Here is a 13,671-nt window from a genome sequence, read left to right on the forward strand (position 1 = left end):
ACTTAACTGACCTTAAAACATGTGTGTACTACAATTCCTGTACAATTTTATAAATTTACGCAGCTCATCATCTCAAGGCAAATTTGATATTTTGCTGTTCTTGGAATACCGCTGGAAATCATCTCATCATTTAAAGGTCTTCTAGTGTTTGCAGTGAGCTTTGGACGCTGACCTATCAGAACTCAAAATTGTCATTTGTTCCTTTCCTTCTGAAACTCACTCAGTTTCTCCTCCATTTCACTAATGTAGTCATTAGGCAACTTCTGCTTACTTTTCATTGCTTTCTTACCTCCAGAGTCTGCATCAAATTGGGTTTTATTGTGTCCTTCATCAGAACTGTCAGTGCACCACCAACTCCCTAAAAGGGCAAAAGAAATAACTCAGTGCAGGCATGTACATGTAAAGCTACATTTAAAACATTACTTTTTTATTTTACGAGTCTTACACATGTACGGTTAATATTTTGCTTGAAGGTAACTTGACCCTCTGAAAGTTAGCAAAAGGAAGAATTCTGCTTAGAAATCAAAAGACAAGGAAATAACAAGTAGACAACACTGTTACTTAAGAGACTTACCAGCAGCAATGTTTTCTTTTATTACCGGTAGTACTTTGATTGACTTATCATTTCTTAGTTGTAGACTAACTAGGCGTAACTATCAGCTGCTGTTCGAGAAAGGAGCCTGCACTCCTCCCCCGAACTCACTCTCTTCTCAGAGAGGAAGGCAGACTGGACTCGAGTGATGGCAGAAATTGAGCTTTCAGACTAACCAGATCATCTGCTGTGACAGGTTCCCCCTCCTTGTTACTGGCTACGACAATGTTACCAAGCCTACAAATTGAAAATGGAAGCATTACATTTTCAAAACCAATTGCTAAGTGTATACTCTTCTGATCTGTACCAATTAAAACTGTTTTTAGGCCACTTCAGAAATGTTGCATGGAAATTGTGATGGAATGAATTCAAAGTGCACTGAGCAAGCTTGAAAAGGGAGAGAATAACTCAAAATGCAGCAAGGTTTACACATGTTCAATTGCTTAAAGTGTTATTTTCTAGTGGCTGAGTAAAACAAAATAAGTGGAAATTAATGTTTTTCTCATATGCCAGTGGGGCCTGCAAGCTAATAAAGGTCATATGATGAGTAAAGCAGGCAGTTGTTCTTGTTGTTGTCTGCCATAGTCTGACCTCCCCATCCACCCACCCTTAGGATTTTAAGCATTTTTCAGCACTTCTTTTGAGATTGTAACTGTATTATTGTGCAATAGTTTAGTCTTTCTCACTCAAGACTGTTTTTGATTTATGGAGTTGTTTTGTGAACAAAGGTCAGGCATGCTGCTGTCGGCTTGACATGGCACCCAGTGGTTTGTGAGAATGGAACAGGGCAAGAAAACATGAATTTGCAGAGGCAAACCTTGTCCTCATGTCCTGAAGGTCAGTAGTAAGAGCCAATATAGCCATGATCTCACTTGCAACAGTGATGTCAAACTGGGTCTGCAACATTTAGACGAAAACATTGTGAGGAAAACGAAATATGCCAGTGAAAAAATTGTGTTTACACTGATATTCCCTATCCCTGCTGGACGACCTACAATGTACTTAAAGGAACTTTGTCAAAACTTTTAGCCGCCAAATTGAGTGAAATATAAACCTACTGTACTTACATGATTGGCCAATTTAGTGGGCTGTATTTTACTATACTGCCCGCTAAACTTTAAAGCTGTTTTTGTTGCCAAAATGTTTCGTGATTTATCGCCAAGTGTTCAAAACTTTTACAATGGGCAAAAGTTTAAAACTTTCTTTTACTTTAAATTGTGTATTAAAATGTCCAAACAATTACATGTAACAACAATTTCACTAGTTTTGCTTTCAACATGCATCCAAAATTTGAAGCCATTCCACATGAATAGAAATCGTTCCCCAACCCGTCAGACACACAGTAGAGATACAATAAATATCTTACTAACTTGGTCTTCTCCCATGGTACTGTAAGTTACTGATCCTCATTTTTTCCCCTTTGAGTTATGGCCTGCTCACTTTGTGCTTCGGCCATAAATTGAAGAGAAAACACTTGGTCTGTAACTTACAGTAGACCTTGAACTTGCTTCGTATAGAAATACAGATTAAAGATTGAGCAAACGAACAAATTAAAAAATTGAAGGAGATTGCAGCAGATTGCAATATGGGTTTCTGAAAAACTGTTAGGCTGAACAGTTAACAAAGCTTACATCTTGTTTTTTTCGTACACCTTATAAAATAAATTTAAACCCCAGGAGACATATTTGTTTGTAATGAGGTGTGATTTTGTAATTTAGATCCATGCAATAAGTTATTTCTTCACTAGCATTACATTTCAAAGCAAGTATTTGACAAAACTTATTTGACATAAAATAAACTCAGCCACCAGTTTTGTAATCCCTTTAAAATGTAAGAAAATTTTCAAATTATTACTTGTCGGGTGCTGTTCTTCTCTGTTGGCGACTGACCAATAGTGATCTTTCGTAGAAATCTGTCATTGGTGTCAATCACTGAAATGGGGAAAATCACCTATTGTAAGTTACAAGCAATTTGCAAAGATACAGAAACAATCAGCTTTCCATGCTGCCCAAATGTTTACACGCGTGCTTACTCAAGACAAATCCAAGTTGGCCTCATTTTAAGGCACTGGCATTTCTTTAACCAAAACTATGTTTATTCCATGTAAGAGACGGTCGAGAGGGCCAATAAGTAAAATCAGTGAATCAGAGTACCTTATTGCTAGGCAAATTATTCTCTAAGTACTGGGCTTGGTCAAGTATACATTAACAGCTCTTCAGTTTCAATCATAAAGTTGAGCAATAAATCTTCTATGATACTGACATTGGCTTACACAGAGGTTTCATTAACGGCCGGTCACTGGGCAAATTGACCAGCTGTGAGGATGATTTTAACTGCCTGGTTTGACAACCCAGGGAAAGTTTTTCTTATTAAGAAGTTCAGTTCAAAAGTTTTACCCGCCTGTAAGAACCAGTTGCCCTCCTGGTGAAAACTTTGATAAATTATTTATTAATGTAACTCCTGTCTAAGGTTGCAGAATATCATACAGTACCTCGCTGGAAAGTTATGGTGTCTGGGTCAATGTCTAGCCTTGCAAACTTAGAGATCTCCTCAGGAGTCAACTCGTTAGGGTCTGTTTTATCAATGCCAAGTTTCTGATGACAAATAACAAAACCAAAGCAAAGTAACAAAGGTCAGAAACACCCGCATCTCACTTATCTTGCAGTACTCCTTTCATAGCCACCCTAATAATAATTATTGATTCTCCCTTGCTGGTGGATTCCATGCAGACTTTTCTTTTCATGTCAGTTTTGAGAATTTGGTGACACGTCACAATGTTTTCCCTTATTGATGTCTTCTCTATTGTCCCCAGCTGCCTTCATGACATTTTGTATTGATATTGTTGTCAAAATTAATGCTTATCACTTAATTAAGCTCTATTTGAAAAGATTGACAAAAGGAATAAAATATTATTATTAACATAATTATTATGTTAACTTTTGTTCTGCCATGATTGACTTACTAGCTCTTTGTTGCACTAAGTTGACAGAAGTAACATTACCACTGTCAACCTAACACTACTTCTGATTTAAAAGTGATGGACTTACAAGACTTGAATTAATTAAGCTTTTGGAATTTTTGGGGAAAAAAGCATGTTGTTATACAGCTCTGTGTTCGCACTACTAGCTAACATGGTCAAGTGAACCAGTTCCATCAAATAACAATCAATTCTTGACAGGTTGGCTATGATAATGTTCAGTGAAACGATGATATGAACATACCAGTGGGGCAACAGAGATATAGAATACATAATACATACAATGTTTTACCTTTAGTCTACCAAGCATAATGTTTGAAAATTTCCTTTTCCCATTTTTCTCTGGTACAAGCCTGCTGAAGAGAGCCTTGAAAAGAAAACAGACCATTCATAAACTAAAAGTGCCATATTATATTGTAAGACATCAATTCTTAAGAAACAATCAATTACAATCAGAATCAGGTTTTGTGTTGATATTGCTGTTAGTGTATCTCCCTCTGGATCCAAACAGGTCAATGTCAAGCCCTAGCTAGGTTCCTTACAAGGAAGTCTTGTCCATGATACATTATTTACAAATTGTCTCACTCCAACTATGTATAAATGGGTACCAGTGAATATTTTACCACGGCAACTGAAGCCCAATTACATACTGGCAGGTAACCTTTGATACTTAGCATCATGCTCCAAATACAGATCAGTTACATTCAGCCAATTTTTATTGTTGCAGGCACACATATATAAGAAACATGTTTGCAGACATTATAACTTAAAAGTAGTGGAATGTGAAAGAAAATTATGTCGTCTTTTTAGTCATTCCCTGTTGTGTCAATATTGACAGTTACTCAGACTACTCAGGGTGCAGAGAAAACCTCATCTTAACATACCTCGTCTGTTTGAGTAGATTCATGGAACATCCTTGTATCAATAGCGGCAGCTGAAATGGAAACAGCCAACTCACAATGATTTTTCATTATAATTCTGGGCCCAGATGAAAACTAGTATATTACAGTCTCCGACTGGGAACAGTGCTTGCCAGCAGGCTGTCAAACAGGATTTGGAAAGTGATCATCTAAACTTCAATGTGGGGACTTCAGATTAAGGCTCCAACCTCTTTGGGGAGAAGGGCAGCTGATGGCATACTTCTCAGGAAAATTTGCAAAAAGTTACCAGTTTTTAGTGCATATTTATATAAAGGATCCACTGAGATTAACATTTAATTTACTAAAACAATTACAATTTTATTACTCTCAACCCTATAAAATATTCAACAATCCTGGTGCAACAACAACGAAAAAGATTTCTCCAAAGACTAGTCAGAATATCCGGATTTCCATCACTATTTGGTGTCACGTTTGATTGTTCAAACAGTTAAAAAACTGTCCATACCCACCCCATGGAAGGTTGTTGGAAATTCCACAGGAGTGGGGAATTTCTAAAGCCAAGCTGTTTAGTGAAGCTAAACTGTCTAGAAATTTTGTACGGATGAGGAAAGGAATCAATATTTTTGGGAACAATGAAATATTGGTTCTCACGTTTACTGATTCTATTGTTAGCTTTCCTGCAAATGAAACAAACTTTTAAAGCCACTCATGCCCAAAATGTTTTCATATACAGATTTTTTTTGCCATGCAGCAAAGTAAACATCACCTTTTGCCAAAAAAGGCCTAATCAAAGTGCCTAAGAGCCACTCAACTTTGGAAAATGGATCATCTATACCAAGTCCTATACTTGCTTGTATTTCTTCCTTAGCATGTAAACTTCATTTGTGATATGGCGTGACATTGCAACATGAATAAAGTGTGCAGTAAGGGTTTGCAGAAACAATGGGTGCAAACATCCTTAAGTTAGAATTCAATCTGAGAAAGAGAGCCATTCTTGTACATGGTGCTTTTATATCCTTTTCTGGTATATACATATATATAAGCAAACTGTGAATTATGTTTTATTTTATATTTACCACTTACCCAAAAGATTGTTTGATGCTGTTATGGCATGAATATCACCGGTCAAATGGAGGTTAAACTAAATAAACCACAGCAGAGCAAGTTTAATAAAGAACATTAATTTGTAGAGGTTTATTAAAATACAAACTGAACTGTTTGAAACTTGACAATGTAATTTATATATCAGACAAATAGCTGATTGGCTAAATTTGGTTAAATAACTTTCAAAATTTGTACTGAAGAAAACTTTTAACCAGAACACTTGATAAACCATTCTGACCATATGTAATAATTCTTCGCAGATTGATACTGACCTCCTCCATGGGTATAACCTGTGAATATCCTCCACCTGCTGCACCACCTAAAATGACGTAGTACTATATTAATTATTATTTACCTATGAGACAAAGGACACATCTTACAAATGATGTGATCAGCTTGTAGCCAATTTAAGTCAGAATTACTAAATCACAATAAGTATAAGCTGAATTTGTTGGCTAGTGAACTTTTATAGAATTTGTGGCTTCTAAAGGGGCCGTTTGGTAAAAAGCTTTCAACTGATAAACAGTCTTCTTGACATCTGCACTTTTTTATATTGAGAGAGAAAGCATAGCACCATTCCCATAATAAAACAGGGTTAAGCAAATCAGTGTGGAAGAAAATGTACTGAGATTACATAATGTGTACTATCAAAGGGGTTATATCTACATGTATCCCAGTTGAATGGTCCAGATTAATGGTTTTTTTAATTAACTTTAGAATTCTAACCAAAATCCAACCTACACTGAAAGTGTTCATAATGTGGATCACTTAAAATACCTTTGATGCCAAATGTTGGGCCCTGGGAAGGCTGTCGAATACAAGCAAAACAGTTCTTTTTCAGATGGGCTCCCATTGCCTGTGCCACGCCTATAGTTGTTGTACTCTTTCCTTCTCCAAATGGAGTGGGGGTCATACTGGAAAAGGTTATATATTTGTAAATATTAATATATCAAATTATTCTCACATTAACTGGTTCTTACTTATGATCAATTGGACGACAGGTGCACAGATAACATCATTAACATGCTTTTCATTTCTTTATTATATAAAACATATAGATTCCATATTGCCAGGTGTCTGTTCAGTAATTTCAATTTAGTCCATAATTCAATCAATTTGTCAAATTAACTCATTTCCTTTGCAAATAGGGTTTGCATTGAAGGATAAAGCCGAACACAGCTAGAGAAATCAACAAACATTTAATTAAGAGCCTCAAGGAGTTACATCATGCAGAAAACAGAGTTCAGCTGGACAGTCATTTGATGAGTTCTGCTACGTTAAAAACAACTCCACTTACCCAGCAACAACAACATATTTTCCATTAGGATGGTCCTTCAGTCTTTCCAAAACACTAAGGGATACCTTTGCCTTTTTGTTTCCATAAAGGTCAATCTACAGGAAAACAAAAACAATACAATACATCAGAGAAGTGTGATATTCACACAGTCTGATAAGTGGGAATGTGGAAAATTTTGGTCCCAAAATGGTCTTGTACATCAAGGTCCTTAATTTACAGTACATTGGTTGAGGCTGGGTGTTTTTGCATTCTGGACTAGATATTCCTAATCAATAAGATGCGCTAGGTAGTTCTCAGCCTTTAACTGCTCCTTCACCTGTCTAACTTACTGTAATCAACACAAAAATGACATGTCTTCTTTTCACCAGTATCATGGATTTCAGTAAAGAGGATCACAGAAAAATGTTGACCAATTATTATGGTTGCATTTCCATAAAAAGTACAGATTGCCTGTTTAAAAGTCATAAGTTTGTTTGCTTGAAAAAAGACAGTATTTGGCGGGCTATTTGTCAAGAGGTTTAATGTCATGTTCAATTCTACATTTATCAATCATAATTCATAAACAGAATTTACCTCATAGTCAAGAATTGTAGCTTCCTTTGCTACTTCTGCAATTTTCTTTGGCATCTGCTGCTTTGATATGTCAATATCGCTACAAAAGGAGCAACATATTGTACAATCAAAATGGTAGTGGAGAAAGACAGTCTGCCATACAAATAAACATTATGCAAAACAAATTTAAGAGCTGGGGGGATTCCAAGTTTTGCTAAATCATGTTCTGACTGATTTAATTAGTAAGTTATTCCTAATTGACATCATGGACAAGAACATAGCCACTGATAATTATTACTACTTATTATAATTTTTGGCTTCACAACAAGGCTATATTTTAAAATAAATAACTCTTTGTGAACCACCTTAACAAGGACTTATTAGGTAATACAGGGGAATGGATATGAAGGCTTAAATTAAAGTTCTTTGTCATGCACACTGAGGGATTACCCCTGTCAGAGGAACTAATTTTTGGCATGCAGACCCCACTGAAAACCACATATATGACATGGGCTCCTTGTTAAAATATTTGTACTATTAACCATAGAAATGTGTTGATTATGTAATCCATAAATAGTGAATAAATGTAAAACAAAAGGTTGTGCACAGACATACACCTTCCAATTTAAGTCTCGGCATGTTTCCTCCTTTCAGATCTACTGGACTTCATAACCATTTCCCTCTATTACATGTAACTAGTCAGAGTGATTTTCAATTACGTGTCGTTAAGCCAATACAGAGTAATCACTCTGGCCAATCACAAAGGCCCCAGACAATCCAATGAACCAATCAAAACTCAAAGAAAATACATGTAGTAGATATTAATCATGGGAAATTGAGTGCAAGATCGTTGTAATTGGTATTGGTTTTACTTCTGATTGGAGATCAATAAGTGGCACAAGTGTTCTAGCCAATCGTGTAGCATAATAGTGCAAAACCAATAACTTTTTGACACTAAAGTGAAAGAGTGAAAACAATTCTAGAACCAAAGGAAACAGACATACCTTGGTACAGGTCTTTGGAGATTGAGAGGAAGGTAACGAATATTCCAAGGTCCACCCTGCAAAATGAACTTATCAGCAGGCTAACAGGATTTCAATGCATAATTCAAAGACAACACCCTACAACATAGGCCTGTTGCTCTGAAGCAGTCATCCCTCGCACCAAAATTACAAACTGGACAATGAACTCCACAGCATCAACTAAAGCAATGCCAGGTAATTTTTTCTCAAAAATTTCTACCACCCTCTCCAAAAGGCTTCCAAAGATTTGACGTACAGCACAGTTCGATTTTGTTTGGAAATACACCCGTATGTTCCAAAGTGACCACAAAAAAATCTTCCAAACAATACTTCAATCTTCATACTAAGAGACCCCCAAAATAACTGGAAAATCCTGGATTCAGGAAGATCTCCAGTATCAGAACTCTGTTTTCTTGCAATACGTTTCAAAATGATCTTGATTATTCTGGAGATGTCACAAAATTTGTGACATAATACTGCCCAATTTGGCTGTCTTTTAATAATAATTCGAATTAAGAATAGAAGAAAACCCCAGTTTCTGTAACTCTAGAAGACTTCAATGAACAAGTTTTAAAAGAAATGAAAAGCAACACCAATGAAAGTTGAGCAAGGACCCTGTTAAGGAGGATACAAGACAGTCATCCACAAAACTGCACAAAATCCATGTACCCTTCAGATTTGATATGAAATCCACATGTACACAAACTCCACTTCAACAAAATACACCACAGTCATTAAGGGAGCAGTGTCTTTATAGAAAAGCATCAACAAGGTAAAACTAAAGCAAGAATGAGACACAAAGTATAATTTATTTCAAACACTTGAGTTCAGTGCACATGTTTTTAACACTATATTATATGATAAAAGGAACTATTTGCGACTTGAAGTTACATGTAGTTCAAAAAATAATGTTAAAATAGCTTATTAATTTTTTTGCAAGCTCGTATTGGTATTCCATACATGCAGCTGAGAGTCTGACTAAGATGAATAGCTCTTAAAGTTTATTCTAATTGTCACTTGCATAGTAGTAATGACAAAAGTCATACTTTTTTCCCAGAGCTGTTGAATAAAGCTGGGATACCAATGTCAAAATAATGGACACAACCCAGCTGAAACCAATTATGACTGCCCTTCACTAGTCCTTGCCATGTAACAGTTAATGGCAGGTGCATTTCTAGCTCGGCAGCTGCACAGATGGCTTAATCTCTTGCCTGTTTTTACGCTCAAACAATGTGGCTTCTATATATACCAAAAACAATATTAATGTCATGTCCCTGTTCACAATGATGATGACATGTACTGTATATTTGCCTCTCCAAAATTGTATTCATTTACCCGGCTAACTGAACACTTACTTAATAACCATCACACAAGCATACTGTCTAATTATCCTACAATCAGTAACTTTACTATTGTAACATTTTAACTAATTATACACGAGAGAGACCCAAACTTGCACATCATTTGCTAGCAATGACACTGTTGTACAGCTGAGATTTTCATTACAATATTTGGGGTAAGGAAAGGACCTGCACAAAGTGATTTACTGTAGCAGTCTTACCATTGCTGTACTAATTTATTTGCAACAACATTATGGAAAAAATAAACTACATGTACAAACTACTGTACATATAAGAATCGAAAGAAAATCCATAACAACAGTTTGACACAAAAAAATTTTGGACCAAGACAACATCTGGCAGAAACGACTTAAATCTGCTCCTTAAAATGTACACTAGTCTGGCAAAGGAAGATGGTGCAGTTATAAGAATACACGAAAAAATCAGCTTGCTCTGTCTATTTACAATGAAAAAAATAAAGTAATGACAACGACAGTGTAAGCTAGCAAAGACTATGCTATGGCCAGTGTTTCTGCTTCAGCTCATCTGCACTACCAGCAATGCTTCAAGGTTGCTTCAAATAGCTGTTCCTCACTGAGTTCTTCCAAAATATCTGTTAGGCATCAGTAGTGAATGAAATGAGCACAGCAATAGTCAATACCAGTTAAAGTATCCACAGCAACACTTGTATTGTTTGTACACTGTTTTCCCACCAAAAAGAAGCACAGACTGAAGACCAACAACAACATACCAACAAAGTCTGCAACCAGAGCATTGAGGACCACTCAAGAGGTACATAGTTCAATTCAAGTCTTTTCCAATCCAATGCACGAAATGAGCCAGACCTGTGTCATTATATTAGTAATGGTGTGTTACTCAGTTTCTAATCAAGCTATAAAAATATCAACTCTGAACATTACAAGCATAATTTATATTATGCCATGATTAACTGTCTGAGCTTCATTAGTGCTCTAAACACCCAGAAATTATGCAGTTTTAAAAAGCCAAAGGAATATCTCCTCCAATATTACATCCAAAGAGCTAAAAATGTCAGTAATTAATGCAATTTGAGAGCTCTTTAATGCAAAGTGTAAACAATGACATGCACAGATTCCCCTATAATCCTGGGTGGAGTGAGGTGCAGTACTTCCAAAGTAAATCTTGCCCAAATACACAATGCAAAAGCCCTGGTAAAGGCTTGCACCCACACCAGTCATGTTCAAGGGTACAGATCACCAGGCCACAATGCTCTCATTAACAGATACAGTGAAGCAGACAAAGCGTTCTCACTGGCTCTCACTACACCTTGACACAAGAAGTCAGGCACAGAGTCAAAAAGACATGATGAAGTGTCAATAATCAATTAGGTCCATTAAGTGCTAACCAGTCAAGCACCATTACAAGTTTCAGCAGCAAAAGGTGACTGGACAGTCTTATCATCTGCCTACTCAAGGGACAGAGTTACATGTATCATTCAAGACAACCTTTTCAGATAACAATCTCATCTCTCTCTCTCCTCCAGGAAACAGGGATGGCGCCTCCCACTAATGTGGCCTGCATTCAGTTCTGGCCTGGTGCAATATGTGGGTTGAGTTTGTTGTTGGTTCTTGCCTTGCTCCGAGGGTTTTCTGTGGGTTTTCCGGTTTTCCCCCCTCTTCAAAAACCAACATCTCCAAATTCCAATTTGACCGGGATAGAGGAAACCAGCTGAAGCTAACATATCTTCCTCTCTAAATATTGAACATTTATAAATTTATTTATTTTATCCTCTTCAGCACTGTTTTAATTTGCAAGAGCACCAGAAAATCATCAATAGTCATTAGTTTTGTGGAAGTATGTCTTGTATCCTCACCTGGTCACAGATCCTTCCCTCACTCCATAAACATTAACTGTGATAACTTTTCATGCAAGTGAAAGTTTGAAGTTTGGCAAGATTTCATCTCTTTGTAATGTATAATAAATAATTATTTGTGTACAATCAAAAATCAAAACACCAGTGGGCAATTTAACAATTTAGAGTCAACCTACATGTATGTGTAAACCAAACAATTTTATTTTAAGTGTCCTTTAGACACATTTAATGTTTAGGTGAGCTTTGCTAAAATAATATAATTATACATGTTTGTTTCAAATTTTTGCTCAAAGTAAATCTCAGGTATTATTTGCACATGACAAATAAGTTCCTTGATTTACTTTTTAACATGCATGTATGTGCATGTATGACAACATAGAGATAAATGGAGAACACATTCAACCAATATTCATCTTGTTAAGTCATCAGTTAATCTGGAGATTTTCCTTGCAAACACTTCAATAGAGTTGTGCCTGGCTGAGGCACTTTGGCAAAATTAATCTTCCAGTGTATGATGATGACACGTGTACATGTAGGTACTTACTAACTTTTGTAGATCTTTCGTACAAGATTTGTAGACATTTTTAATGGCACTTTCTTAATTTACTCATACTAGTGGTGTGATGAATTAGTTCTTGGATTCTAAAAATTAATATTTACTCAGACAAACTGGATTGCTAAAATGAGATACACTTTGTGTCTCTTTCAAAAATATTTCATACAGGGTACTTTCAACAAAATAATTTTATAAATTTTTATGGCATTTATAAAATTGCTCTCAGTAGTCAAACAGCCAAAAGTTGTTGTATGCTAGTCTTGATAAGCATTTAATTGCACACAAAAATAGAATTACTGACAGTAAACCATGTTTACATGCAAAATACACATCACCCCACATACATGTACCTCTAGCCTGCACACACACTCAGATTTCTGGCTTTTGTTTCATGCCACCGAAAAACACTGTGAAACAAAGCCGTAAATCTGTCTGTGTGAGCAGGCTAATGTACCTTCTAAACACACTGAAGAAATCAAATTCATATCATAGTTACTGTTCAGATTAATTCTAAGTTATCAATAAAATATCATTTTCTTATTAAGCGCCTGAGGTATGGAAACAATGGTGCTAAAGAGAATCCCATTCTCAAGGTAGGAGAGACCTTTTGCATTTGAAGAGCCCTCTTAGCACTGTCCACTGTGTTGTTCATCAACATTGCCACAGTCATTGGACCAACACCTGTAGACAAAAAACAGTTGCAGCCATCAGCTAACAGGTCATGGCCAAATACACAAACTGATATGGTTTGAACCCAAACAGTTTGACATACTGTAAAAGAGTGTCTTCAGTCCTTATGTGGTCTGGAAATGGCATCTGACTAAGGGGACTTGGTATGGATGGTTTGACAATTTGTACAGTTTCTAAGGATGTAAATTAATTACACTTTTTTGCTTATTTCTCATTATTGTTTCCCTGTACTTTCATGCAAGTTTCAGTAAGTTGTTTTCATTCTTGTTTCCAGCGACTATGTTCAAGAAATTTCTTGATAAATTTGGTGTGACAAAAGGTGTGAGAAAAGGGGAATTTCATGAATTTGTGTGTGCGATAACGCACACCAGCCTAATTAGGAATTAAGACTTGAATGTAGATTACACCTTACACATGTCACAAAATCATACTCCAATTTACCCATCAATTGACTTCAAAAGAAACATTGGAGGAGAAAAAGAACCCTATGCATTCAGAAGTTCAGCAAAAAATCCTGAATATCATTATTATGTGAGCTCTATGCAAAAGGCATTATCTACCTCCAGGCACAGGAGTAATCCAGCTTGCTTTTTTCCTTGCTTCCGCAAAATGTACATCACCAAGGAGACGACGCCCACTCTTTTTAGTCTCATCTGAAGAAGGCAAAAAGAGAAACAGACTTGTTATACATGTAAAAATATTTACATCTCACCTAGTAACCAGGATTGATTTTGAAAAACTAAAGGTGGCCTGACCCTTGCTCTTTTCCTGACAGGTCTGCAACTAAGTCCAGCCAGGGGAATTAGTT

The 13,671-nt window shown here is 36.2% G+C and overlaps 1 protein-coding gene across 1 annotated transcript in view; it reads right to left on the reverse strand.

Moving 5' to 3' along the window:
* Nucleotides 1-13,671, reverse strand: part of LOC110069079 (C-1-tetrahydrofolate synthase, cytoplasmic-like) — a 33,999-nt gene that overhangs the window by 10,095 nt on the left and 10,233 nt on the right. The window contains exons 11-25 of the mRNA XM_089287880.1: nt 13,424-13,516; nt 12,778-12,854; nt 8,408-8,463; nt 7,425-7,503; nt 6,852-6,946; nt 6,332-6,468; nt 5,827-5,873; nt 5,534-5,591; nt 4,454-4,503; nt 3,862-3,936; nt 3,084-3,186; nt 2,447-2,523; nt 1,410-1,489; nt 769-829; nt 290-358 (exon numbers count right to left, since the gene is read on the reverse strand). Of these exons, the coding sequence (XP_089144006.1) occupies nt 290-358; nt 769-829; nt 1,410-1,489; nt 2,447-2,523; nt 3,084-3,186; nt 3,862-3,936; nt 4,454-4,503; nt 5,534-5,591; nt 5,827-5,873; nt 6,332-6,468; nt 6,852-6,946; nt 7,425-7,503; nt 8,408-8,463; nt 12,778-12,854; nt 13,424-13,516 (1,157 nt within the window). The remainder of the gene's footprint in view (nt 1-289; nt 359-768; nt 830-1,409; nt 1,490-2,446; nt 2,524-3,083; nt 3,187-3,861; nt 3,937-4,453; nt 4,504-5,533; nt 5,592-5,826; nt 5,874-6,331; nt 6,469-6,851; nt 6,947-7,424; nt 7,504-8,407; nt 8,464-12,777; nt 12,855-13,423; nt 13,517-13,671) is intronic.

Source organism: Orbicella faveolata, unplaced genomic scaffold (assembly GCF_042242905.1).
Source record: "Orbicella faveolata isolate gen_17 unplaced genomic scaffold, um_ofav_v1 contig_15, whole genome shotgun sequence".
NCBI classification, from domain to species: Eukaryota; Metazoa; Cnidaria; class Anthozoa; order Scleractinia; family Merulinidae; genus Orbicella; species Orbicella faveolata.